This window comes from Leucopleurus acutus (genome assembly GCF_964270905.1).
Source record: "Leucopleurus acutus genome assembly, chromosome: 18".
NCBI lineage: Eukaryota > Metazoa > Chordata > Mammalia > Artiodactyla > Delphinidae > Leucopleurus > Leucopleurus acutus.
The window spans coordinates 51,813,793-51,838,327 of record NC_139160.1 but is presented as its reverse complement, the minus strand read 5'-3'; the positions used below and the strand labels follow the sequence as shown (position 1 = coordinate 51,838,327).

Here is a 24,535-nt window from a genome sequence, read left to right as displayed (position 1 = left end):
GTTGTACAGGGAGCTCCAGAGCTCAACTGGTTTGAAATGGTCAGGCTTTTATACCCTTACCTCCATCAGTTACCAGATGTGGGTGAGCCTAGGAAGGATACGACCCAGCTGAGTCAAACCCCAAAGGGGCTGAGGGCCGAAGGATATCTGCTGACAATACTCCCAACAGCTGGGGCCCCCACCTCCCCTTGAAAGGGAGGACTGCATGGTTTAGTTCTGTGTCCAGCACGCATGTATTCCCAAGAAAGGGCCAGCCTGAGCTGTATGTACAGACACAGGCACCACATGGAGTCTCACACAGAGTGAGCACGTAGAGGGCAAGGCTGTTGTGTTAGTGAGGATAGGCTAGGATCTGCAGCTACGAAAAAAAAACCAGTCCGAAGTCTCAGTGGCTTATAACCACAAAGACTCATTTCTAGCTCATGTTTCAAGTCTGTTGCATGTGGTCTGAGGCTGCGATCTATGCTGTCTTCACTGCAGTGCCCAGGCTGAGCGAGCAGCTGCCACCTAAAGATTCCCAGTCCTCACGGCAGAGGAAACAGAGGCGTGAGGAAGCGAGCGTGAGCCCTTTCAGCTGCAGATTGCAAGAGACCTATGTTACTTCTGCTCATGTTTCATTGACCAACGAAAGCACCTGATCACACCCAACTTCAATGGGATTCTAAAATATAACACTCTTCCAGGAAGGGGAGGGCAAGCTGATGTTGGTGAATGGTAATACGACTTACCACAGTTACATTAATCTCAAGGAACACTCTAGCAAGACTAAGAACAATTCTACAAATCACCATTTAAGTTCAAGAAGTACAGAAATGGTGTGTGTGATCATTAAAAGTCTGTAACTGCAGAAAGGGAGGAAAGAGATTTGTGTGAGGCTCCTGAGGATGGCAACCATGAGAGCTGGATCTGGACACAGTTGGCTTTCAGTATATTTCTATGAAATTGAATTGGGTTTCTTTTGAACTTAGTTCATCACCAAGATAACCTAGGTAGCACATCCAGTAAAATACAAGGCATAATGATGCACGCTTTGAAGAATTTTTTTAATGTTAAAACTTTTGTGGTTATAAAAGTAATATTTTTTACAATTAAAAAAAGCATAAATAAGAAAAAATCATAAATAAGAAAACAATATAATCAGTATAAGTAAGAAAAACATATAAATAAATACGAGTAAGAAAAAAAATGTGTCTTAGTTAAGGTTGCCATAACAAAATATTATAGACAGGGTCGCTTAAACAATAGAAATTTATTTTCTCAGAGTTCTGAGACTGGAAGTCCCAGATCTGGGTGCCAACCCTAGTTGGGTTCTAGTGAGAGTTCTCTTCCTGGCTTGCAGACAGCCTCTGTTTTGCTGTGTCTCCACTTGGGGGCTGTGAGTGGTAAGAGAGAGTTGGTGGTGCGGGGTAGATCTTCCTATTCTTACAAGGCCACCGTCCTATTGGATTAGGGCCCTACCTTTATGACCTCATTTAACCTTAATTACCTCCGAAAGACCCCATCTCCAGGTACAGTCATATTAAGGGTTAGGGTTATAATATATGCATTTGGGGGAGATACAATTCAGTCCAGAGCAAAAATTATAAATAAAAATAATCTCCCAAGGTTATTATATCAGGAGAGACTAGGTTATGCTCTGGTAGCACATCTTAGAGTCACTTATGATAATAAAGGTTCTCTTTCGGGCTATTTGCCTGAAATCTGACTCTATCAAGAGTCAGCCAGGGACTATTTTCTTTGCTTCACTCTGGAACTGAAACTAACGGAGCAGAAACCATTTTAAATGTTCCTGGTTACCGTGGTAGAAAGAAAGAGAGCTCTCAACAACCTCAAACAGGCAATGAAAGGCTCCAGTCAAGAAGTAACCATAGGAGCTTCCCTGGTGGCACAGTGGTTAAGAGTCCGCCTGCCGAGGCAGGGGACACGGGTTCATGCCCCGGTCTGGGAGGATCCCACATGCCGCGGAGCGGCTGGGCCCGTGAGCCACGGCCGCTGAGCCTGAGCGTCCGGAGCCTGTGCTCCTCAACGGGAGAGGCCACAACAGTGAGAGGCCCGCGTACAGCAAAAAAAAAAAAAAAAAAAAAAGAAGTAACCACACTAACTGTACTTGCATCCTACTCCCAAAACTGGACCAAGGGCTTCACCACAGACAGGAGGGCCAGGCAGGGCAGACCAACCACACCCTCAGGAGGCAGGGAATTGGACATCACTGTAAACAGTATTCATGGCTACTGTTATGGGTTGAATTGTGTCCCCTCAAAATTCATATGCTGAAGTCCCAACCCTATTACTTCAGAGTGTGACCTTCTTCAAAGACAAGGTCATCACAGGTATAATTGTTTTTTCAGATTATCTTTATTTGATATTGATTATATCTCTGGACTCCTGCTTTTCCCACTTAATCTGTGTGTTTACTACTTTTCACCTCATGGAATCCTGAGATTTTAGTTGATTTACTTTTCTTTTTTGACATCTTTATTGGAGTATAATTGCTTTAAAATGGTGTGTTAGTTTCTGCTTTATAACAAAGTGAATCAGTTATACATATACATATATCCCCATATCTCCTCCCTCTTGCATCTCTCTCCCACCCTCCCTATCCCACCCCTCTAGGTGGTCACAAAGCACCAAGCTGATCTCCCTGTGCTATGCGGCTGCTTCCGACTAGCTATCTATTTTACATCTGGTAGTGTATATATGTCCATGCCACTCTCTCACTTCGTCCCAGCTTACCCTTCCCCCTATCTGTGTCCTCAAGTCCATTCTCTACGTCTGTATCTTTATTCCTGTCCTGCCCCTAGGTTCTTCAGAACCATTTTTCTTTTAGATTCCATATATATGTGTGAGCATATGGTATTTGTTTTTCTCTTTCTGACTTACTTCACTCTGTATGACAGTCTCTAGGTCCATCCACCTCACTACAAATAACTCAATTTCGTTTCTTTTTATGGCTGAGTAATATTCCATTGTATATATGTGCCACATCTTCTTTATCCATTCATCTGTCGATGGACACTTAGGTTGCTTCCACATCCATCACAGGTATAATTCATTAAAGTTAAGACGAGGTCATACTGAAATAAGAAGTCCCCTATTCCAATATGACTGTTGCCCTTATGGGGGAACTTGGACAGACATGAGCTCAGGAAGAAAGACATGGGAAAATGAAGGCAGACATCATAGGGGTGTTTTTGCAAGCCAAGGACCAACACAGATTGCCAGAAAACCACCAGAAGCAAGGGCAGAGCATGGAACAGATTCCTCCTCACAACCCTCAGAAAAAAACAATCCTGCCAAAACCTTGGTCTCCAACTTCTGGCCTCAAACTGTGAGACAATACATCTGTATTGTTAAGCTGCCTGTTTGTGGTACTTTGTTATAGCAGCTTTGCAAACAAAGACAGCTATCATAGTAACTCTTGTTTACGCCCCCCAAAAAAAATCCAGTTACATCGTTAATTCATGGTGAATTAGAGTGCCTATTTGCTCATATCCTTGTCCCCACTGGAGATTCTCTTCTTTGGTCACAGAAGCTAAATTCTAATCAAACAGCCATGCCTTCATTATTAAGCCATGCTGAGGACTGTGGATAAGAGATCACAGAGAACTGTGATTTAATCATTAAATTACAATAACTTCAAAACTGTTTTGTGACCGTTCTAAAGGGATCATATAATTTCATGCCTTCTTTGAATGGCAATCAAACTTAGCTACTTGGAAGGAGTCCACTGTCCTTGTGGAGGCCACTTCAAGCTTCTGGAAATAGGACAGCACTTTCTAAGGGAGGGTAATGAAGGCAGTGGAAGCAGCTGGTGGAGTAAGAGTGAAAAAAAAAGGCACTTTCATGCTATGATCCCCCAGCTGTTTCTGAGAAAATAGCATCCGTGACCTATTCTGTGATGTGGCTGCACCTTTTCCTCTAAGTTGAATTTACATGCTGTGTAGCAGAAGAGGCTGTTCCCCTAGCTTACCACGCAGGGATCCTGCCCGTGGACTTGCTCTTCTGGACAGATCCTACTATTTAATTTGTATGATAGGGACTTCCCTGGTGGCACAGTGGTTAAGAATCCACCTGCCAATTCAGGGGACATGGGTTTGAGCCCTGGTCCAGGAAGATCCCACATACCACAGAGCAACTAAGCCCGTGCACCACAACTACTGAGTCCGTGCTCTAGAGCCCTCGAGCCACAACTACTGAGCCCGTGTGCCACAACTACTGAATCCCAGGCGCCTAGAGCCCGTGCTCCGCAACAAGAGAAGCCACCACAATGAGAAGCCCGCGCACCGCAATGAAGAGTAGCCCCCACTCGCCACAACTAGAGAAAGCCCGTGCACAACAATGAAAACCCCAAAATAAATAAATAAACAATAATAATTTGTATCATGGTTTGAAAACATCATTCTTGGGTAAAAATACACACACACACACTTGTTCTTTCTAAACCTGAGAACAACAGCTCGAATAAATTAATATACATTTTAAAATGGTGATATGCAAGTAAAGATAGACATAGAGCTAAAACTGGGATAGACTGCCAATCTGTAAGCCATTATTTGCTGAGACCCACTGTATTTTGTGCCACATGGATAAAATAGGATTCCTCATGATCAGGGACCTCCAGTTTAGTTAGGGAGAGATTTTTCCAAAAATGTAGAGCCCAACAGAGGCGTATATGCCACTGCACATGGTTCAGCTGGGTGCTCTCCCTCTCGACGCCTGCAGGAATTAACTCATTGTATAATTGATGGCTTATTAATATGTTTGCCTTCCTGCATTTAGAATGTAACTTTCACCAGGACAGGGCTGGTCTTGTCTTTCAACATTTTAACTTTAGCATTTGTCGTGGTGCTTGATCCACTGTGGATGTGAAATAAGAGCTCGGAGAATAAATGCATGAGGTATAAAAACTGGTGGATGTAGATCATAAGTGATCAAGAATTTGAAAGGCAAGGGGATTATGAGCAGGCTGGAGCAGACAGGAGAAGCATCATGAAAGAGATGAAACTTGAGACTTGGTCATAATGAATGGAGTGAAGAAAAGAAAGAAAAGTCATAGATCAAAGAGTTGAGGATGGTGAAACGATGGGGAAAGGAAGCCTTATTTTAAATAACACTTGTAATAAATGATTCAACTGCTGAAACAATGACTGGGAGTGTTGAGTGTGTAAAGGAGTGTTGATGCTTTTTACCTAAAAGAGGTAAAGCCACTTGGCAAGACTCCAGCCAGCTGCCGAGGACTCCACGGCCAAGTGCAGGATGTCTTTGTGAGAGAGGTACACAGAGGTGGAATGCAATTAATTATAGGTCTTCAGTAAATAGAATGAACAGAGGCCTGGTTTTGAGTTCCCATGGAAGGGTCCCACCTTGGAAGGGCTGCTCACACCTAAACTAAGGGCAAGAAGAAAAGGACTGTGCTTTGTTGGGCACCTTTTTTTTTTTTTAATATTTTTTAAAGTTTTTTAAAACTATTTATTAATTTATTTTTTGGCCACACCACTTGGCACATGGATCTTAGTTCCCCGACCAGGGACCAGGGATCAAACCAGTGAAGTCCCTGTCGGGCATATTAAAGACAAAGCAGTCAGGATCTCAGAGCTGGGGTTCCTATTCTGCTGCTCTGGCAAATCCTAGAACCTCTCTGTCTTTGTGATTCCTGTTACGATATTCCTGGATGTATTATTTCCTACATTCATTCTCTAGCATTCAACAAACATTTGTGAAGTACCTCTTAGCTTTAGGTGGAACTAAAATATTCTTTAAAAAGTTACCTAGTTTAAAACAATCACCCAATTTGCAACATTTTAAAATATTAAACATTATAACTTGCTGTGTCATAATGCCAGGGGCTAACCAATAGTGAGAACATCCATCCGGAAGAGAAATCACTGTCAAAATAGACATTTTACGGTGGAATAGAAGACTTGGGCTCAGTACTTCCATTTATAAAATGACTCATAATCAGTACAGGGGCTGGCATATCACTGATAATCAATAAAATATTTGTTGAATGAATAAATGCAGGTGGGGACATTATCTGATTTACAGCTGTCTACCCAGCTCTTAGACCAGTGCCTGCCACATAAAAAAATTTAAAGATTGGTGGAATAATAAATAACTAATTACATTTATTTATTTATTCTACAATCACTTATATTGTTATTACATAAAAATTTGATGTGTAGATTCAGTATTAAAACCTCAACTGCTACTCAAGAGGCCAGGATTTCATTCCAAACCAATAAAGAGTAAGTGTAACTTTTCTACTAGAATGTAAGCTCCATGAAATGAACTGTCTGAGTTAGTTTTCCTTAATGTTTTTAATAAAAATACATTAAATGAATAAATGCTAACTTCCAACAGTCTATTCTAGAAAGAAAAACAACAAAAAGATAACAACAAAAAAACCACTGTGCAAGAAAAACCCAAGTTCTTCCTTCTGCTGTAGTAAGAAGCATCTTTCATGATGACATCTTGAGACATTTTAGCTCAAAATTCCCAGCCTGTGAGAAGATGGTACCATCCATACAACTGGGCCAGCACCTCTGATTAATTGTTAATCCAACTTTTATGAGTTTTCTCAGTGTTAACCGCAATCCAATTGGGGGTGTATAAATTTAAAACCAAAAAAAAAAAAAAAAAAGAAAAAAGACTGTCTCAGGAATGAAAAATAAATGTAATCTGAAATCAATATTTATGAAGTTGTGATTAATTGACTGATGACCAAATGATTACAAAACGTCTGCCTGAAACATCTACTCAAATTTATTAGCTTTGACCAAAAAAATTAAAAAACAATCTGAACTGGGTCAATGAAAGAATAATGCATTCCTAATCAATTTTTAATAGCACTTAAGATTTTATATTTTTTTAAACTTGCTTTTAAATAATTTATCATAAAAATGAATCCGATTTAAACAAGGAGTAAAAGGTGTTCCACGGCTATTTGATGGTTTTCTTAGCAAAGAAATTCAATTGTAACTGACTTTTTATTACTGAACTACTTTATTAATAATAATACATCTTGCACTTACATGAAGGCATTTAGCCAACAATCTCAAAGAGTCTAAGTGAGATCTAGGATTTAGTTCCCATTCTACCATTATCTGGTGGTTTACCTTATCTAGGCCTCAATTTCCTCATTTGCGAAAGGAAAGGCCTGCATAAAACCCCCTAAGATCCTTCCTACTTCTAAAAGTTTATAATTCTAAGGATTTAGGAGGCTTTAGCCTATCCCAGGTGCTGTGTGTATCTGATCAAACTCCTCAGGTCACAGGACTCCTCATGGGGCTACGAAGAAGCTGAGAAAGAAATTAAGCAGAAAGTCAACAAGCCATGTAATCTTTGTTTTCCTATTAAAGTAATGGCAGCATTATTTAATGATTTGGGCCAAATAATGTCTGTTTAGAATATGATTTGTCAAGATGCCATATCTTATTAAAATTAAAGCAAATGTGAATTAAAGCATTGCTTTGGTTTTCTATTGCTGTGGGACAAGTCACCCCAAAGCTTAGTGACTCAAAACAACAATAAATATTAATGATCTCTGATAGTTTTTGTAGGTAGGAATTCAGAAGTGACTAAGCTGGGAAATTGTAGCTTGGGTTCTTTCAGAAGGTTGCAGTCAAGATGTTCACTGGGGCTGTAGTCATCTGAAGGCGTGAATGGGGCCAGAAGATCCATTTCCAAGATGGCTTAGTCACATGACTGGCAAGTTTGTGTTGGCTGTTGGCAAAAGGCTTCAGATCCTCCCCAAGTAGACGTATCCACAATGCTGTCTGAGTGTTATTTGAGGCACTTCCACAGGGCAAGCAATCCAAGAGAGCAAGGCAGAAGCTACAGTGACTTTTATGACCTAGCCTTGGCAGTCATACATGTCACTTCTACCATACTCTATTGGTCATACAGGGACAGCTTCACGGGCATGAAGCTGTGTAGTCACACAGGGCCCTACATTCAGAAGAGTCCTGCACTTGGTTTAAAGCTTTGATGTTGCCATGTTGATATTCTTAATCATTTTATCTTTGGACTTTCGAAAGTGAAGTCAATAGGAACTATGGAGTACACAGGTGAGCAGAGAAGGTACTTGCAGTATGTGTATTCACTGCTATTCCTTGCCACCCCTTTGCATATGGTGTTAGCAATGCACAGAATTCTGGTGGGAATTCAGTGAAACTCAAAGCAAGGACAACGTCAGCGTATTTTGGAAGCCTCCATCTTCCACAGTGTTGGGAGAATGTGCATGTATTAAGAAGTGAAATAAAGAGTTAAGTTTGTGCATCACCAAAAAAGAGAAATGCCCTTCGTAGGGCAGAGGGAAGAGAGAGTTCCTGGCCTTAAAGCATTTGAATTATTTAAAGCAAAGCCTGGGAATTGGCCTGGAATCAATCTGGACCTAGAGAGAGTCCTAGTCAGTCTGTATTGTTAACGATATTACTCAGGTGTGTGTGTGTGTGTGTGTGTGTGTGTGTGTGTGTGTGTGTGTACTTATTCACAAATCATTAGTGAGCAGAGCAGGTATGTTATGGTATGATCCTATCTGTGCTTATGCACACAATAATATATGAATGAAAATGTTTGTAAGGATATGCTCCAGAATGTTGATAGTGATTACCAATCAGGATCAAGAGGTAAGGCATAAGCTTAGAGGAACTTTTGCTTATTATTTTATATATTTATAAATGGCTTAATTTTCAAGATGACTCTTACTATTGATATTTTTATAATTAGCAAAATGCAATACAGTCTTCCATTTTGAAGTGAAAAACAAGTAAACACAATGTGTAAAGCAGCCTGTGTCTGTAATAAAGGTAGTTGGTGGCTAAAGAAAATATTACGGTCTGTGGACTAGTCACTCAGTACCAGATACTAGATAAATCAAATGCAATCCCGGGTCTCAGGAAACAGACAGTCTGTTGTAGGGGCAAACAAATAAACAATCAACTATAATAGAATGTTATTAGCCTAGTGCAAAAAGAGCTATATGGACAGAGCACTAGAACAGCACCGAGAAGCTGTGACAATGATACAAACGAGGGATGTTCGAAATAGTCTAGATTTAAACATTTTACTTAAAATGTTGGTTATGATTTTTTAAATATATTTTTGTGACTGAGTACCAACACCAATCATCAGGATGATTAACAAGAAATGAACTTTCCCTAGTAGCTTTGGAAAAGTCTTTTTTTAAAAAAACTGTCTTCAACGTGTCTTCCTATTGCACTGTCTCCAAGGCTTGGTGTGAGAGGCAGAACAGTCTCAGTCCTACATCCCCCTCAGAGGGTGGGAATGACAGGTCCTAAAATACCACATTAGGTATAAAAAAGGTGAGAACAAGGTGAGAACAGGGAAGAACACAATAAGATGGGGAAAAGGCAAACCTTGAACGACGGTGGGTAATGACTTGGAGCTTTCGCATTCTGAAGCCTGAGATTTACAGCCAGGAATATGAAAGATGCATTTAGCAAAACATGTGAAGCCAAGACCCCATTTAATATGACTCCAAACAGCCAGGAAATAGGCAAACCAGATGACTTTTAGGCCAGTCATTCAGAAAAAAAGTGGCCATTAAACAGACAATCAATAAGACTATTTTGCCCAGATCTCCTATCCCAAGCATGTGATGGTCTCCAATTCCTAGGAAATTAAGTTACTGAGCTGTTTGGAAGAATTCTCACTATCACCTGTGAGCCGATTTTGAACTGGAATTGGGCTACTTCAAGTGAATTATTAGCTGCTTCAATCTCATAATTGTCTGTTCCTTTTGTAGACGTGATAGTAAACATACATTGACCTCATTCAATACACACACACACACACACACACACACTTTACCAATGAGGAAGCTAAGAAGCAGAGAGGTTAAACAAATAGTCTGAAGCCAGTAGAGCCAGGAATTTGTTCAGGCAGGGATTTCTGCCCTGCAGCCCAGGTCCAGACCCCTTTCTTTTAACCATGAGGCTGCTTCTTGTAATTATAATACTCTCTCCCACAAAAAAATTAGTAGAAGTAGTTGCACTGGTTTTGTTTCTGAATCTCCCCACTCACAGATTGTATTTGTTTGCATAAATTGATCACACTGGCTCTTCCTCACTTAAAGTAAATTGCAGTTAAATTCCAAATCTGTTATACTCAAAGATTCATTTAGGAACTTTCAGAGTTTTTCTTTTTCATTGGTAGGAAGTGCTAACTTATAACATCACACATTCTTCTTCAGAGTTCAGCAACATAGTGGTACATTTCATATCCAACCAGGCGCCTGAAATGAAGGCTTTAAACGCCTGTGCGAGTGCTGTCGGGGAGTGTGGATGGTTCACGCTCTTTGCAGCTTTCTCACACGTGGGTGTAAATCAGAGCCCACGGCTCAGATCCTAAAGTCTTTCGGATAGAAATCACAGAAGGACCAACAGTGAAAGCGTGTCTTCACGGAAAGCTGCTATTAATGTACGCAAAATGTCTCTGAAACAAACAAGGAGACAATCACTGTCGTTTTTAAGTGACATTACATCATTTAAGAATGTAAAAAGACCTGAGCGCGGTAGAAAGTTGCTTGGAAAAGTTAAAATGTACAGATAACACATCAAATTTTTATTTGTCTTTCCTCTTCCCGTTTTGACTGCGCCGTGTTTTCTGTGTCGGGTTTACTCTTTAGGTGGAAAACTCTTCCCTCCTCCCCACCCTCCAGGAAAGATCCTGGGATTTTAAATCGCCTTTCTGCATCTTCCTCTCCTCCCTCCACCATTACTCTTTCATTTAAACTTTCAAGATCCTCGATGCCCGTAGCAAACCTCCTTCCTTCCCATTCTCAGGAATCCTGTAGCTCCCGAACCGGGGAGAGTATTTTTCAAACTGAAAAGCAAGGAAAGAAGGAAGGGAACAGCTCTAGCAGCCGCGCGCTGGGAAAGCGCATTTTCGTTGCCTCGACCGGCGCGGCGTGGCCCTACTGGGCCACCGTAGCCGGCCTCGCGCGGCCTCAGTCGCTGTTAGGAGCCGCGGTCGGCGGGACTTCCGTGTTGGCGGGATTCTGAACGCTGCCATGGCTCAGACCGTGCAGAACGTTACATTGTCGCTCACCCTGCCCATCACGTGCCACATCTGCTTGGGGAAGGTAATGGGTGATTCCGGGCACGGCTACGAATCGGGGTCGGGTGTGCAGTGGCCCGCCAGAGCCGAGGCCGGTCTCTGTGTGTGGCGGGGACGCGGCGCGAGGCACCGGGCTGGTTGAGGACGCCGACCCGCGTTCTCCTTAGGCTGGGGTGGCCACGTCCTGGGCGACGGAGGGAGCGCGCTGCGATTCGTGTGGTCATCTCTGTGCCTTTCGGAGGAAGATGACATCGGTTTGGGGTGTGGAGGGAGGGCGGCCTCACCCGGGCGACTCCGGCGTCGAAGGAGGCCTGGTCAGAAACGAATCCCAGCAATTTACGCCCCTGTGCATCCCCATCAAAGCCTGAAAACACGTTTCCTGGGAGCCTCGCTACGGTTCCTTCGTCCTCTGCACAAACTAGAGTGTTTTGTTCTTGGGCCTCCAGTGCTGGTTGGAGAGTCTTTTCCATTTCCAAGATCATTTCCTTTACTTAGCCCGGCGTTGGGAGTGGCCTTTGCTCTGGGTTCAGAATTAGAAAAATAAATAGTACGTGTCCCTGAATGACGTTTAGAATGAGAGATACGGTTGTTAATTCCGAGAACGGATCAGTCACGAGGTAGAATACCGTCTTTTTGTGATGCAAGAGGTGCCTAAGGTGTTTGTGAAACTAGGTGGAGAAAGTAGTTCAGAATTAGCAACGGAGTTTTGAAGGTTCTAATGCATTTGTCTCTTTCATTTCCGTTTGTGCCTCCCGTTCGGTTTAAGAAGAACATTTTGTTTTACTACGTAGGTCTAGAAGGGAGATTTTTTTTCTCACGCTGAATTGTTTTTACGTCTGTGGTGTGTTTGTGCGTGTGTGTGTGTGTGTGTGTGTGTGTGTGTGTGTGTGTTTACCGCCCTCCCCCCACTGAAACTGTAGCCACAGGCTTAGGATTGAGAAATGCAAACTTAATAGAGCAAACATTTGAGTGTCAGCCAATATGATCATTTGATCATCTGCTTTAAGTCTATGTAAATTTCCTGAGTTCAAGAAGTAGTAGGAAGTCAGGCTTGGAAGAAACTGATAACTCATGATATCCATCAGAATGAAATGCCAAGGAAATAGCAGATGTGCTGTGAGAGGATATAGAGATGGCTTGATCCATTCTGACTGGCGAGATCAAGGATGGCCTGTGGAGGGTGGTTATTTGAGCTGGCACTTGCTACCACTGTCTGCATACATAGCTGAGAGGAGGGGAAGATGTTTCAATTTGCTACAGTCTACATTTGGCTCCTGACTTGAAGTTCCCACAAGTTAAGTTCTGAGTGAATTTACTCCCAACAGTAGCCTGGTAAAGGGCTGATAAAATAACCTTCGGAAATAATTTTCACGTTGTTGTAGTTGTACACATTACATCTAGTTTTCTTTAGTTCATAGACTGTCTCTTGCAGTTGTGTTGAAAATGTGTTTTGCCTGGTTGATTTTGCCTCCCTATGCTTCCTGTGTTTAACAAAACTGATAGCTAATAGAATATAGTGCTTTGCAGATTACAGAATGCTTTTGTATACATTTAATTATTTCATTTACCGCTCTCACCAGTGCTGTGAGATAGATAGGGCTGATTTCCCCATTTTTCAAATAAGAAAACTAAGGCTTAGAGTCTCCAGCGTTTGAACCTGTTACCATTTGTGTCTTCAGTAAGTTACTTCCTAAAAACTCACTTGAACTCATGCATAACAGCAGACACTTTTGGTGTCTTTTTTCTGCCATGTACTGGTTAACTGTATTCTAGAATTAAATGTGATTAATTAATTAAAGGTTAATGATTTGTAAATAGGCATTTGTTTATGTCTACTGTGGAGGCAGAAAGGCGTAGTGGTTGAGGGCCCTGAGTACTGTGTTCAGACTAAGTTCTAAAATAGGTCTTCCACTTAATAGTTATACGACCTTATACACATTACTTAACCTCCCTCAGAGCAGTTTCCTTATCTGTACAATGGGAATGATAATAGTATTAACATTCATCCTTGTCTTTTGGGGAGGATTAAATGAAGTAATTCATATGCAGTGCTTAGCATGAAGTTTGGCACTTAATAAATGTTAACCTTTACTATGGACACTGAGGCAGACCCTCAAAATGAGGAAGCCAGCCTTTCCCAGTAAATGTTCTTCCCAGTTGCTTCATGAGACCAGTGCACTCACTCAGTGAAGATTTACATTCCCAACAGAGTGGGACCTGTTTGTCCAGGAAATTGCCACAGTACATCCAGAGGTTTTAGCTGGTTCCCTATCCCTGTTGCCTTTTGTATAGTTAAAGCAATTCTGATCTGCTTGTGCTTCTCACCCTCCCACACACAGCTGTATTTGTGGGGTACTGGAGATGGTATGGCCTGGAGTAGCAGCGCGTTCCTGATGTTACTTCCATCTCCCTGACACACAGCATCTCCGGCCACCTCTGAGATCTGCCTTAAGGTCCTTCCTGAGTAGCCCTCTTCTGTATAATCATTCTTTTGCTGCCCTCACCATTTGTACCATATAGAATTAGCAGTCTTCATTTTTGATTTTTCTGCAGAATTAGGGGCCATTATTCTTAGAGGTTTACTGTAAAAAAAAAAAAACCCTTGCATATTACTTAAAGAAGATAGGGGTGGTATAGACCTTAAATCTGAAGAGATAAGGTAGATGCTGATTGGAATGGGGATGGAGGTGGGGAAGAATGCGGGGGTGGGGGGGGGAGGGAGCAGTAGTGGAGATAGTCCAAGTATGTAAGTGGCTAATACTCTGTCTTTTGAATACAAATGTGCTTAAAATTGAAAAGTTTAAACATTTTGCATTTCCTACCTCTGACTCTACCTCAGTCTTAAAGGTGGATTCTCTCTGCCCAATAATGTTTAGCAACCTTGCCAATATTGTAAGTAAGAGCTCTATGTGGCCTGAATAAGTTGGGTACATCCTGTGGGACAATTTGTATATAACATTTTCTTGCCTATTCCTCTTTAATTTTTTTCCATGCCTTGGGCTAATAGGCCAGCAGGCCAAAGTACAGAAATGATCTAGCCCAGGATATCTGTTCAGTGACATTTGGTCCTGCTGCCAGAATGCTACAGACCAGTTTATCTCTAGATAATTCCAGGCTTTTCTCTCTTCAGTTAGGATTCAAGCTATGAAATGAAACTGTTGCAGGTAATACTTTTATTGACCGAGTCAGCGTTTTGCCATGAGTGACAGCCAAATGTGGCCCATAGTTAGTTTTATCAAAGGACAGAGGAGGTTCTCAAGAGAAGTGCCAAGCAACTAGGCTTCTAATGCTGTTTAACATTAATATATCATATCCAATTATTCCTCACTTGAGTATGAATCCAGTTTGGGGCACCATGCTTTAAGATAAATATAAATAAACTAGAGTATTTGAAATCATTTGGAAAGGAATTGAAATTGAGGTTGGAATATAGATGGAATGGAATAGTGTTGGAGTGAATGAACATGATAGCAAATCATTAAATAAAGTATTTTCATTTGGAAGGGAATCAAGCTTTGGGTAGCTCCATGATATTAAGATTTGTACGTAATATAATGCAAGCTTTCTGGCTGAAATAATCAGAAATGAAATCAGCTTTCTTAGAATGTGGAGTGTCCGTCTCTTGAAATGTCCAGTAATAGCATGGACTCTTTCCCACTAGGAACACTGTGGAAAAGAACCCTTCTTTCAGGGAGGACTTCTTGCTTTGCTTTCCACACATGTAGTTGATTTAAAATGTTGCAAAGATAGAGCTAGAGACAAAGCCTTAGCAACTTAGCATCCTAACTCTAGGTTGACTAAATTCATTAATCAGTGTTCATTAGGGGCTGTTGATCGGCCAGCAAGCCACCCACCTCAGTACACTGAGCCCATGTTTGAGTCCTGATTGTCTCTCAGTTCCCAAGAGTAGATTTAAGAACCAGCCTTGTACATAATTGTCACAGGTAATTTGCTTTGAAAAAAAGTCATGTGGAGTATATAAATTTTGCATTTTCTCTTTTCTAGATTAAAATAAGCTTGAAGAATGCAGACACTTTCAGAAAAGTATAACAATGTTGTGTCTTAACATGGAGTATAATAAAAATTAACTCAAAAAAGTGTTGATATATCCTAATAATTTTCAAGTTTGGCATATAATAGCTGACATATTTACTTCACAAATAAGATTCCAGTTGATCCTTAAGGCGTTCTAGGTAGGGATAAAGATGGGAGAGGGGAAATGTATTATCTCTCTTTTTATGTAGACAGAAGTGGGGACTTAGACCGATAGGCATTAAGTATAATAACTTAGTTCTCGGGATCACACAGTTTTAAAGTTCTAGGTCCTAAACTCTGGCCCAGAGCCAAATATTTCTTGAAACATAGCAAGAGCAATCCAGGAATTTTATTTTTAAAAGTTTCCAAATTTCTAAGGTTGAGTAGGCGGGCCCCTACTACAATCATTTCTACCTCAGCTTTGTTTTTCAGTCTTTCTAGGTCTCCACTAGTGAAACCCATAAAATTTTGACATAGGTGCCAGAAGGATATTCTTTGGAGAAGAAGGATTAGCTCTAGTCTCTAGTAAAGGTGACAAGAGCAGAGAAGTTGATTGTAAGTGAAATTGCCAGGCCAGTTGGTAAAGTTTATCTACTGCCTTTTGCCTCCAGCCACCTCCATCAGTACAGTACCTCTTTTCTGCAGTCCCTACTGATCCTGGTGTCTTGATACTTTCAGACATGTGTCTTCTATTTCTTACTCCCAGATTATTATTTACTAAACCTGCTCTAAGGAAGAAAGAACTATTTCTTAGTTGAAAGATCATTCAGTTTGCATGTGTAGTGGTGGTTGAATGCTGACTCTGCCACTTAGAACCTGTATCATTATTTCCTTGAGTCTCAGTTTCTACAGCTGAAAATGAATTTGATACTATCAGCCCCATTAGGTTGTTAGGGAAATTCATGTATCTCAGACCAGTGGTTCTCAATGGGATGGGAGTACATTTCGTTCCACAGAGACATTTAGCAATGTCTATTTCTGATTGTCTTTGGGGGTGCTACTCATATCTAGTGGATAGAGGCCAGGGATGCTGCTAGCTAAACATCCTACAATATACAGGACAGCCTCCCACAACAAAAACTTTTTGTTCCAAAATGTCAGTAGTGTCAAAGTTGACAGACCCTGCCCTAAACCAATATATAACTCCTATTAGGTAAGTCTAGAATGACTATTAATGGACAACACCTTTAGGCATGACTCCTCCCAGGTACGTTTGCTTTTTATGAAAGGGGTTTTTGTGGTAAAGTCTCTTAAAACTGAAACATCTTCAGATAAAAGAAACTACAAAGTAGAATTATATATTATAGGGTTAATGTTTTTTATACTTAGGACTGCTTCCTTGGGCCCATTGCAGGGAGGAGAGCCCACTTTTCATCCCTTGCTTTGTCTTCTCTTCCTCTCCTCACCAGCCTCGTGGGGCATTACCCTAGGATATCACCTCAGCATGCTTACTCCACATGAGTTTGGAATTGTACGTGCCACTTAGCTTTGCCATTGTCTTCTTGCATTTTTATTTTGTAAGAGTGCTTACTATGTTATTGCCACAGATCTCATTTGAGAGTAAATTGGATATAAAGTCTAATAACATAGGCAAATTATGACTATTTCTGTATCTTGAGAAGATCTTATTAAAGAAAATTATTTGTGTATGTGTTTTGATGTTGTATATAGCAGGATCTGGGCAGAGGAAATGGGTGGACAGGAATTGAAGGAGGGCTAGATTCTTTGTATTTTGCTTCTGTAGGTTATGGTCAAATAAATAACAAGTAATTTGTTTTAGTAGTTCTTTCTCCTTTATAGGTTTCTGTTCTCCTAAGTAAATTTAAACCATTGTCTAGAAATCATCATCTGATAAGTACATGGTCCAAAGAAATGAATTAGTCAACTGTTTCAAAATCCAACACAATGACAATGATAATACCAGGTGTTGAACAGTGAAAATGATTCTCCTTTGGGTGACATTGCCAGTGGCTGTTAACAGACAGAGCCAAGTAGTCTGCCTGTGGTTGTTCTTCTGTATCATTCTGGCAGATTAAATGGAAAGGTTAAACTTTCACTTTTTCAGAATTTGGCAGTGGCCATTGACCTTTTGCTTCTTGAGATGCTTTTAGCAGCATTATCTCAGCCTTTTGTTTTAATACATCAAAATTCACTTCTATTAATCTTAGAGTATACATTGTATAAGTTGTTGTAGGTGGACATAAAGATGAACAGGACAGTGCCCCTGCCCCCAGGGAGCCTGAAATCTAATAGGGAAGGCAGGGTGTAAACAATTTTCCAAGGCCAGTGAACATTAAATCAATGTATAAGAAGTGCCCTTATAAGAATCAGACAAAGATCCAGTTAATTCTAAAAATGATTAGTGAAGGCCTTACAGAAGAGGTAACCTTTGATTTCCATCTTAAAAGATGGGAAGGATTTTATTTTGATTGGGGAAGTTGGGAGGCCAGTGGAACATATTAAGCTAAAAAATGAGAACCCAGTAAACAAGGAGACTCTATTCTTATTCCTTTTGATGAACATTGGGTATATCTGTGTGGTTGAAGTATAGGTTTTGTCAAGTATTGAAATAGCAGATCAAAGATATGGCTATTTAAGAACCAGATTACATTGTTCTTTGGAAGCTGTACTTAAAACTATGAGCAGGGAAAAAAACGTTTTGCAGGAGAGCAGTGAAAGCTGCTGCTCCATATTTTAGATGGCTAGCTCTGGCATCAGTATGAAAGGTGGACAGCAGTGAACATGTGGAAGCAAGGAAGCTTGGGAGGAGGTCATTGCAATCGATTGGGCTAAGAGAATGAGAACCTGAAGTCATTGAGGTGAAGATGGAAAAGAAGTGATAGATGATAAGTAAAAGAACATTTAGAGGTAGGTTTGCCACATTTTGACTATTCTGGGATATACTTTCTTTCCCACGTTATAACATCTCTGAAATCTGGTTCTATTTTACAAGCGGTAGCATCTTGCAGTTGTAATTGGCAGCATTTTTCATTCTTTCTTTTTTCTTAGTGGTAAATAAAATATGGGTATATCTTAAAATTTCTGGCTTCCTAGACTGATATATGATACCAGCATTTGATGATTGATTGGATGGTGAGGGTAAATAAAAAGGGTGAGTCAGAGACAGCTCTCAGTATTCTAGCCTGAGTGGTGAGGTGGTGGTGCCAGTAACTTAGACAAGAAGCGCAGGATGGGGAGTGAGTGTGTGGAGGCCAGGTTTGGCTTTGGACATGTTATGGTTGGGGCAGCTTTAAGATGCCTACATGGAGTTGGCTCCTGGGCATGTGGATATAGTCCTTTTCTCCTTTCCCCTCCCCTCCCCAGGGATTGCTATGTGGAAGTCTCTGTGCTTACATCTTTATATTATTACATCTTAAGCAACATCTGAATGAAAAGTTTACTAGGTTAAACCATAGTTTTCAGAAGAGGAAACAGATGCCACTGTAACTAAAGGGTTAACCCAAGGTCAAACAGTTCAATAAGTAGCAGAGCTGAAGTCAGCCCCAGGTTTGTCTCTAGAAGCCTAAGCTCTGCCACTTACTAAGGTCCAGTTACAGAGGATTCTCAGGAACTGTTACCATAGAAAACATGTTAACACTATGTGACACATGAGATTGAGAGAGAAAATAGAACTTTGTCGGGTAAGGTGTCCCAGGACAAAACATTAGGGAAAGCAGCTGTACCGCCTCCTGTGCTTTGACTATGAGCATCTGCTCCTCTTCTCATCATACCTACTCTTCCAGTATTACTTCAGGCTTTTCAAGATCCATTGGTTGACTCTATCAGTTTGCTGCCATTCACATACTCAACAGTGTTTGGCAATCCAGCTCTGTACATAACCCTAATAAATTTACTTTCTTACCTTTCAAAACAACTGCTTTATTCTCCTATTTTCTCAAGTCGATATTCCCCCCTTCTTCTCACTTGCAGCTGGTAACCTCACCTCATATTTAATCACAAACAATAAGCAGTTGGAACACGAGTTCCCTCATCTTTCCATCAACAGATCTTCCATCCACTTTGTATTTGTTCTTGTACCCTCGGTTTTCCCTTTTGTTAAAATGGAAGACAGATCCTCACTCCATATAAGCCAAAATCTGCCCCCTTGTGCTTTGGATATCATTCCCCTCTTGACTTCTTAGGGACTTTGCTATCTATGGCTCTTAATCCCTCCCCCTCTTCCTCCATCATTAATTAATATCCCCTTTTTACTGTGTCATTCCTGTTATCATTTCTTACGCTGGCCATATTTTTATGCTCTCTTCTTTACAACAAAATGTGAAAGAATTGCCTATACCCTCTGACAAGTTCCCCAATAAATTGAATTTTAAGTACTGTCCTAATAGCAATTTCTTCATTCAACAAGACTTTATTGCGTACCTACTGTGTACTAACCTATTTTCTAGGTACCAGGGATTCAGAAATGAATGAGACGAAAGAAGTTCTTGCTCTTACGGAGTTTCCAGTCTAAAAGGGGAGATAAATATAAATTTACAATAAATATGTAAACAAATAAGTAGAAAACTAAAACAGCTTCTCTTCTATTTTCCCTCTGATAAAACAGCTACACAGTCAGAACACCTACATCGTTAACCCTGAGCAGGCCACCTAATATCTTCACACCTTGGTTTCCTTATTAGTAAAGTATATTTACTGTTTATCTCACAGGGTTATTGAGAGAGAGAGAATGCATGGAAAGCCTATTGTAAAATATAAGACAATATAAATGTAAAGTATTGTTATTTGATTACACTGAGTCAAAGATTTGTGTATTTGGTGTATTTAAGTATTTCTGTCAGCATTGTTTGCTATTTAGATTGTAAACCACAGGAGCGTATGTCATGTCTTTTAGGATTGTTGTAGCTTTCATGCCTCTGGTTTCGGGGACTTTCTAGTAAGAATCAGTGCTAAATTGTTGATTGCTATTGCTCTGTAATATAGTAGAATGACTTGAGGGAAGGATTTCAAGTCTTGAATGTCATATGGGTGATTGGACTAAATAATCTTTAAAGAACCTTCTAATTCTGACATTTCGTGATCCAAAAATAGAATAGTTGAAGGAAAATTGCCCCAGCCTCAGTGGAACAAAATGCATTTTATTTTTGGCAATAAGTGTGGTTTGGAACAAAATAAAACCATTTCATGATGTGTTCAAAGTTTCAGTCTCTATGACCAGATATCTAAGCTAGTATCTGTATTATACATGTGTAAGAAACAATGTGGTAGCACAAGCAGCGTTTTTATGAATCCTAGATATTATACTTCCTCTTAAAGCACCTACTTCTGTACTCTAGAGAAGAGATTTGCTCTAAGCTAAAACTATTGAGATTCTCATTACGACTGTTGCCCTGTACTAAAAGTAATGTTTCTTTTTTCAAAGGTACGCCAGCCTGTTATATGCGTCAACAACCATGTATTTTGTTCAATTTGTATCGATTTGTGGTTGAAGAATAATAGCCAATGTCCAGCCTGCAGAGTCCCCATCACTCCTGAAAATCCTTGCAAAGAGATTATTGGTAAGGGTCTATTTTATAAACATATAGAAATAGATTTGAAACAATCTTAAATAGTGTCTATTTGGAGGAAGACTGAAATAGACAATTTTCAGTGATGTTATTTTGCCAATATCCTACTGGATGGATTGGTCATTTGGCATAATCTGTAAGTGGAGCAATTGAGGAGCACAAAGCACCATGAGAAGTCTCAGAGCCTCCTGGAACTTTCGTTCTGGTAGAGGCTGTGCATGTGGACCAAAATATTAATGGTTTAAAGCAGCAGATGCTAACAGCCAAAAACGAACAAACAGAAAGGTCCACAGAGTTTAAACAGGGAAGTTCAGCTAGGAACATTGAGAAGGGATCCATGACACAGGTGGCCTTTAAGATGGAGATTTAAGGATGGATAAGTTTTCAAATGGTAAAGATTAGGGAGGGCATTTCATGCAGGGGGAATAGCATGCACTACAGTTTAGAAGTAGTAAAGTAAGGCATGTTTTTGGAAATGATCAGTAGTCTAGTTTGGGTCTGACTGTTGAAGTAAGACTGAAAATGTAAAATGAGACTCTATTTTTATTTTTTTTAACATCTTTATTGGTGTATAATTGCTTTACAATGGCGTGTCAGTTTCTGCTTTATAACAAAGTGAATCAGCTATACATATACATATGTCCCCATATCTCTTCCCTCTTGCATCTCCCTCCCTCCCACCCTCCCTATCCCACCCCTCTAGGTGGAAGGGAGGGAAATCACCGAGCTGATCTCCCTGCACTGTGCGGCTGCTTCCCGCTAGCTAGCTATTTTACATTTGGTAGTGTATTAGAGCAGAGCATCTTGAGTGACAGACTAAATCCGGGAACTGCTGTGTGGGTGAGAAGGACGAGGTGGGCATGATGGTCTGAGCAAGGGGATGGCACAACCCAAAATGTGTGTAAGGAGTATCACTCAGGGGATGTGTGCAGGCTGGGCTCCAGGGGAGAAACGGGACGTGAGTAGGTCAGGTTGGACGTGCTTGCCCAGGTGAAGGAGAGTGTGATTCTGGATTAAGGGAATAAAAAAGAACATTCAGTGCTACAGTAGTGTAGGTAAGAGGGGGATAAAACTTGAACTAGAAGATTCTTGAAAAATAAAGCATTTAAAGAGCTTTTTTTAGTGTTATTTCTCTTAGATTGTTAAAATTAAATGATTTTTATTTGGTTTTGCTTTAGGAAAAATTGAAAGTGAATTCATGATAGCATGAATCATAGAAAAAACCTTTCAGAAAACTTAAGAAGTCATTGTCATAGTCCCAAGTTAGGCAAAATGGACTTAACTAAAATTTTTATAATGGAATGGAAGGTATATATGCTGGAACAAAAGAACAACCAGTGGAACTTTGGAACTAAGTGATCTGAAAGGGGAGTCGGAGCTGGCTCCAAGGTTTCTTTCTTGAGTACCTGGATGGAGTCTGATAGAGGAATATTTCTCTGCTGTGCTGGAAACTGGAGTGTTAACCTTAGCCTCTACTTTTCTACCTGCACTGACCTTTACCAGGAGTCAGGTCTTTCCTTGCGGAATATGAGTTTTGTTGATTAAAATAATTCGAATGTTTTTTCCCCAGCTTCTTTTCACATCCCTTCTCCCTCCTTTATTCATTCATATGTAAGTGATATTTCGTAAATTCTCTCAAGTAAAATGGTTCATCCATCCTGCCATTTGGATAGAACATCCTGAAAAGAATATCTGTATATGCCTTTGCTATCATGATGCTGAGAAGTACAAAGAAGGTAACCACAGCATAAGTGAAGAGCTCTCAGGAAGAAAACATTTTGAGTGTGTTTGTGTGAGTTATTATGGGCATACAATTAGTGCTGTGATTTATAATCCATCGCAACTGGGTTGTTAGAATCAGTGAAAAGACACATTAATCTTTTCAGTTGTGTAACCACATATGTTTGAATGAATACATTGGTTATAATAATATATATCATAATATATGTATCATATGTGATATATACAGATAATAATATGTATTTGATAATTATATCATGTACAGATAATATTGATAATATTTATACAACTTATTGGTTAGCTGTAAATATAATCATTGATTTTATCATTAACAGTTGTCTGGTACTCAAAATTTGCAGTCGTCCAAATGTGATCATTAATAAAATATAGCCTTTGCCTTCATTGAGTTTAATATAATAAGACACATAGGTAAGTAAACACAACATGATATTTTACTGAAGGTATTTCTTACGGTGTTATTTATCTTTTCTCAGGATTAAAGTACAGAAGAGGCCTAGGCAGCCCACGTGGTTATAAGGAAAAGGGTAGAAATTAAGCTAGAGAACTATATAGAACAATAAGAAAAGAGTTCATTTTAATTGTCATTCTACCCAAATCAGAATGAAAAGTTAGCTTTTTTTTTCCCTATAGGAGGAACAAGTGAAAGTGAACCTATACTGAGCCATACAGTCAGGAAGCACCTTCGGAAAACTAGACTTGAATTACTCCACAAAGAATATGAGGTAAATAATAATTAAAATGTTAAATGATGACAGCATTGAATTCAAGGTAAAACTGAGCTATCAGTCCCTGGACTTCTTAGAGTAAGCATCTAATGAAATCTTATTTTAATGCCAGTTTAAAAATATCTTATTTGATAAATTTTTTCTTTTTCCCTTTCCTATTTCAAATAGTGGAAGGGAACAGATGGAAACATTTCGTTACTTTCTTTCTTTTAATTTTAAATTTGTCCTCAACAGAAACATTGTTTTGTAAGTTACTCCCTCAAGAGGTGGGAGATAAAGGAAACTCCCTTGTAAAAGTCAGTCTTCCAGCCCCCACAAGGCATTGTGAATGGTCTGGCAAACAGGGACTATAACTGTCATTCTGTTTTTGTTTCTACCTATAAATTCACTGCTAATTATAAGTCTGATCAGTTCTGGTAAAGAAAATATACTTATGTCAGCTACCAGCAAAGAGATTTTGGTGTGAGATATGCTATTTCCTAATTCTTTTTTTTTTCCCCATGTAAAACAGTGGGTTTTTTTTTTTAAATAAAAATTGTGTATATTTAAGGTATATAACATGTTTTGATATACATATACATGGTGAAGTGATTACATCAATCAAGCTAATTAACATAGCTGTCTCCTCACATAATTACTTTGTGTGTGGGGTGAGAGTACCTGAAATCTACTCTCTTCGCAGATTTCCAGTATACAGTACAGTATTATTAACTATAGTCATCATGTTATACAGTAGATCTCTAGACTATCTCTATCCTGTATAACTGCAACTTAGCACACCTTGAACCAGCTCCCTATTTCTCCCACCTCTCCATTTCCCCCACCTTGCACGCTTGGTAACCACTGTTTAACTCTGCTTCTATGTATTTGACTCTTTTAGATTCCACATATATGTGAGATTATGCAGTGGTTTTCTTCCTGTGAAGGTGATTTGACATGGTGATGGAATTTTTTCTAAATTAGCTTCATGTTAATGGAATACATATACTTTTGAATAAACATTAGGCCCAGTTGTCATTTTATATCGACTAAATGAGGGATATTATTGCTCTCTTCCTTTGACACAAAATATCTTTAAGTTATACTATGTAAATGGAAACTGCTTCAGGTGCTTTAAAAATTTTTTGAAATAAAGTGGGACATAAATAAATGAATAAATGTTCATTCATATGTTTTCCTGTTTATATTTGTTTATTCATTAATATATTAATTCAAACAAGTAAAGTGATTTTCTCATTTTATAATGCTAGTTAACTTGAAATGTATTGTAATTTAAAATAGTAAATAGCACTATCTGTGTTAGCTCTGAAACGTATTCTTATTTACTTAATATTTATCACACTTAGATGCTAATCAAATTAATCCTTTAGATCACTGGCATATTGGAGTTTATTTTCTAACAACAAAATT

The 24,535-nt window shown here is 39.6% G+C and overlaps 1 protein-coding gene across 1 annotated transcript in view; it reads left to right on the top strand.

The window, feature by feature from the left end:
• Positions 1 to 10,999: 10,999 nt before the first annotated feature.
• OBI1 (ORC ubiquitin ligase 1) overlaps positions 11,000 to 24,535 on the top strand; it is a 46,100-nt gene continuing 32,564 nt past the window's right edge. The window contains exons 1-3 of the mRNA XM_082859236.1: positions 11,000 to 11,104; positions 20,495 to 20,630; positions 23,031 to 23,122. Of these exons, the coding sequence (XP_082715362.1) occupies positions 11,033 to 11,104; positions 20,495 to 20,630; positions 23,031 to 23,122 (300 nt within the window). The 5' untranslated portion in view covers positions 11,000 to 11,032. The remainder of the gene's footprint in view (positions 11,105 to 20,494; positions 20,631 to 23,030; positions 23,123 to 24,535) is intronic.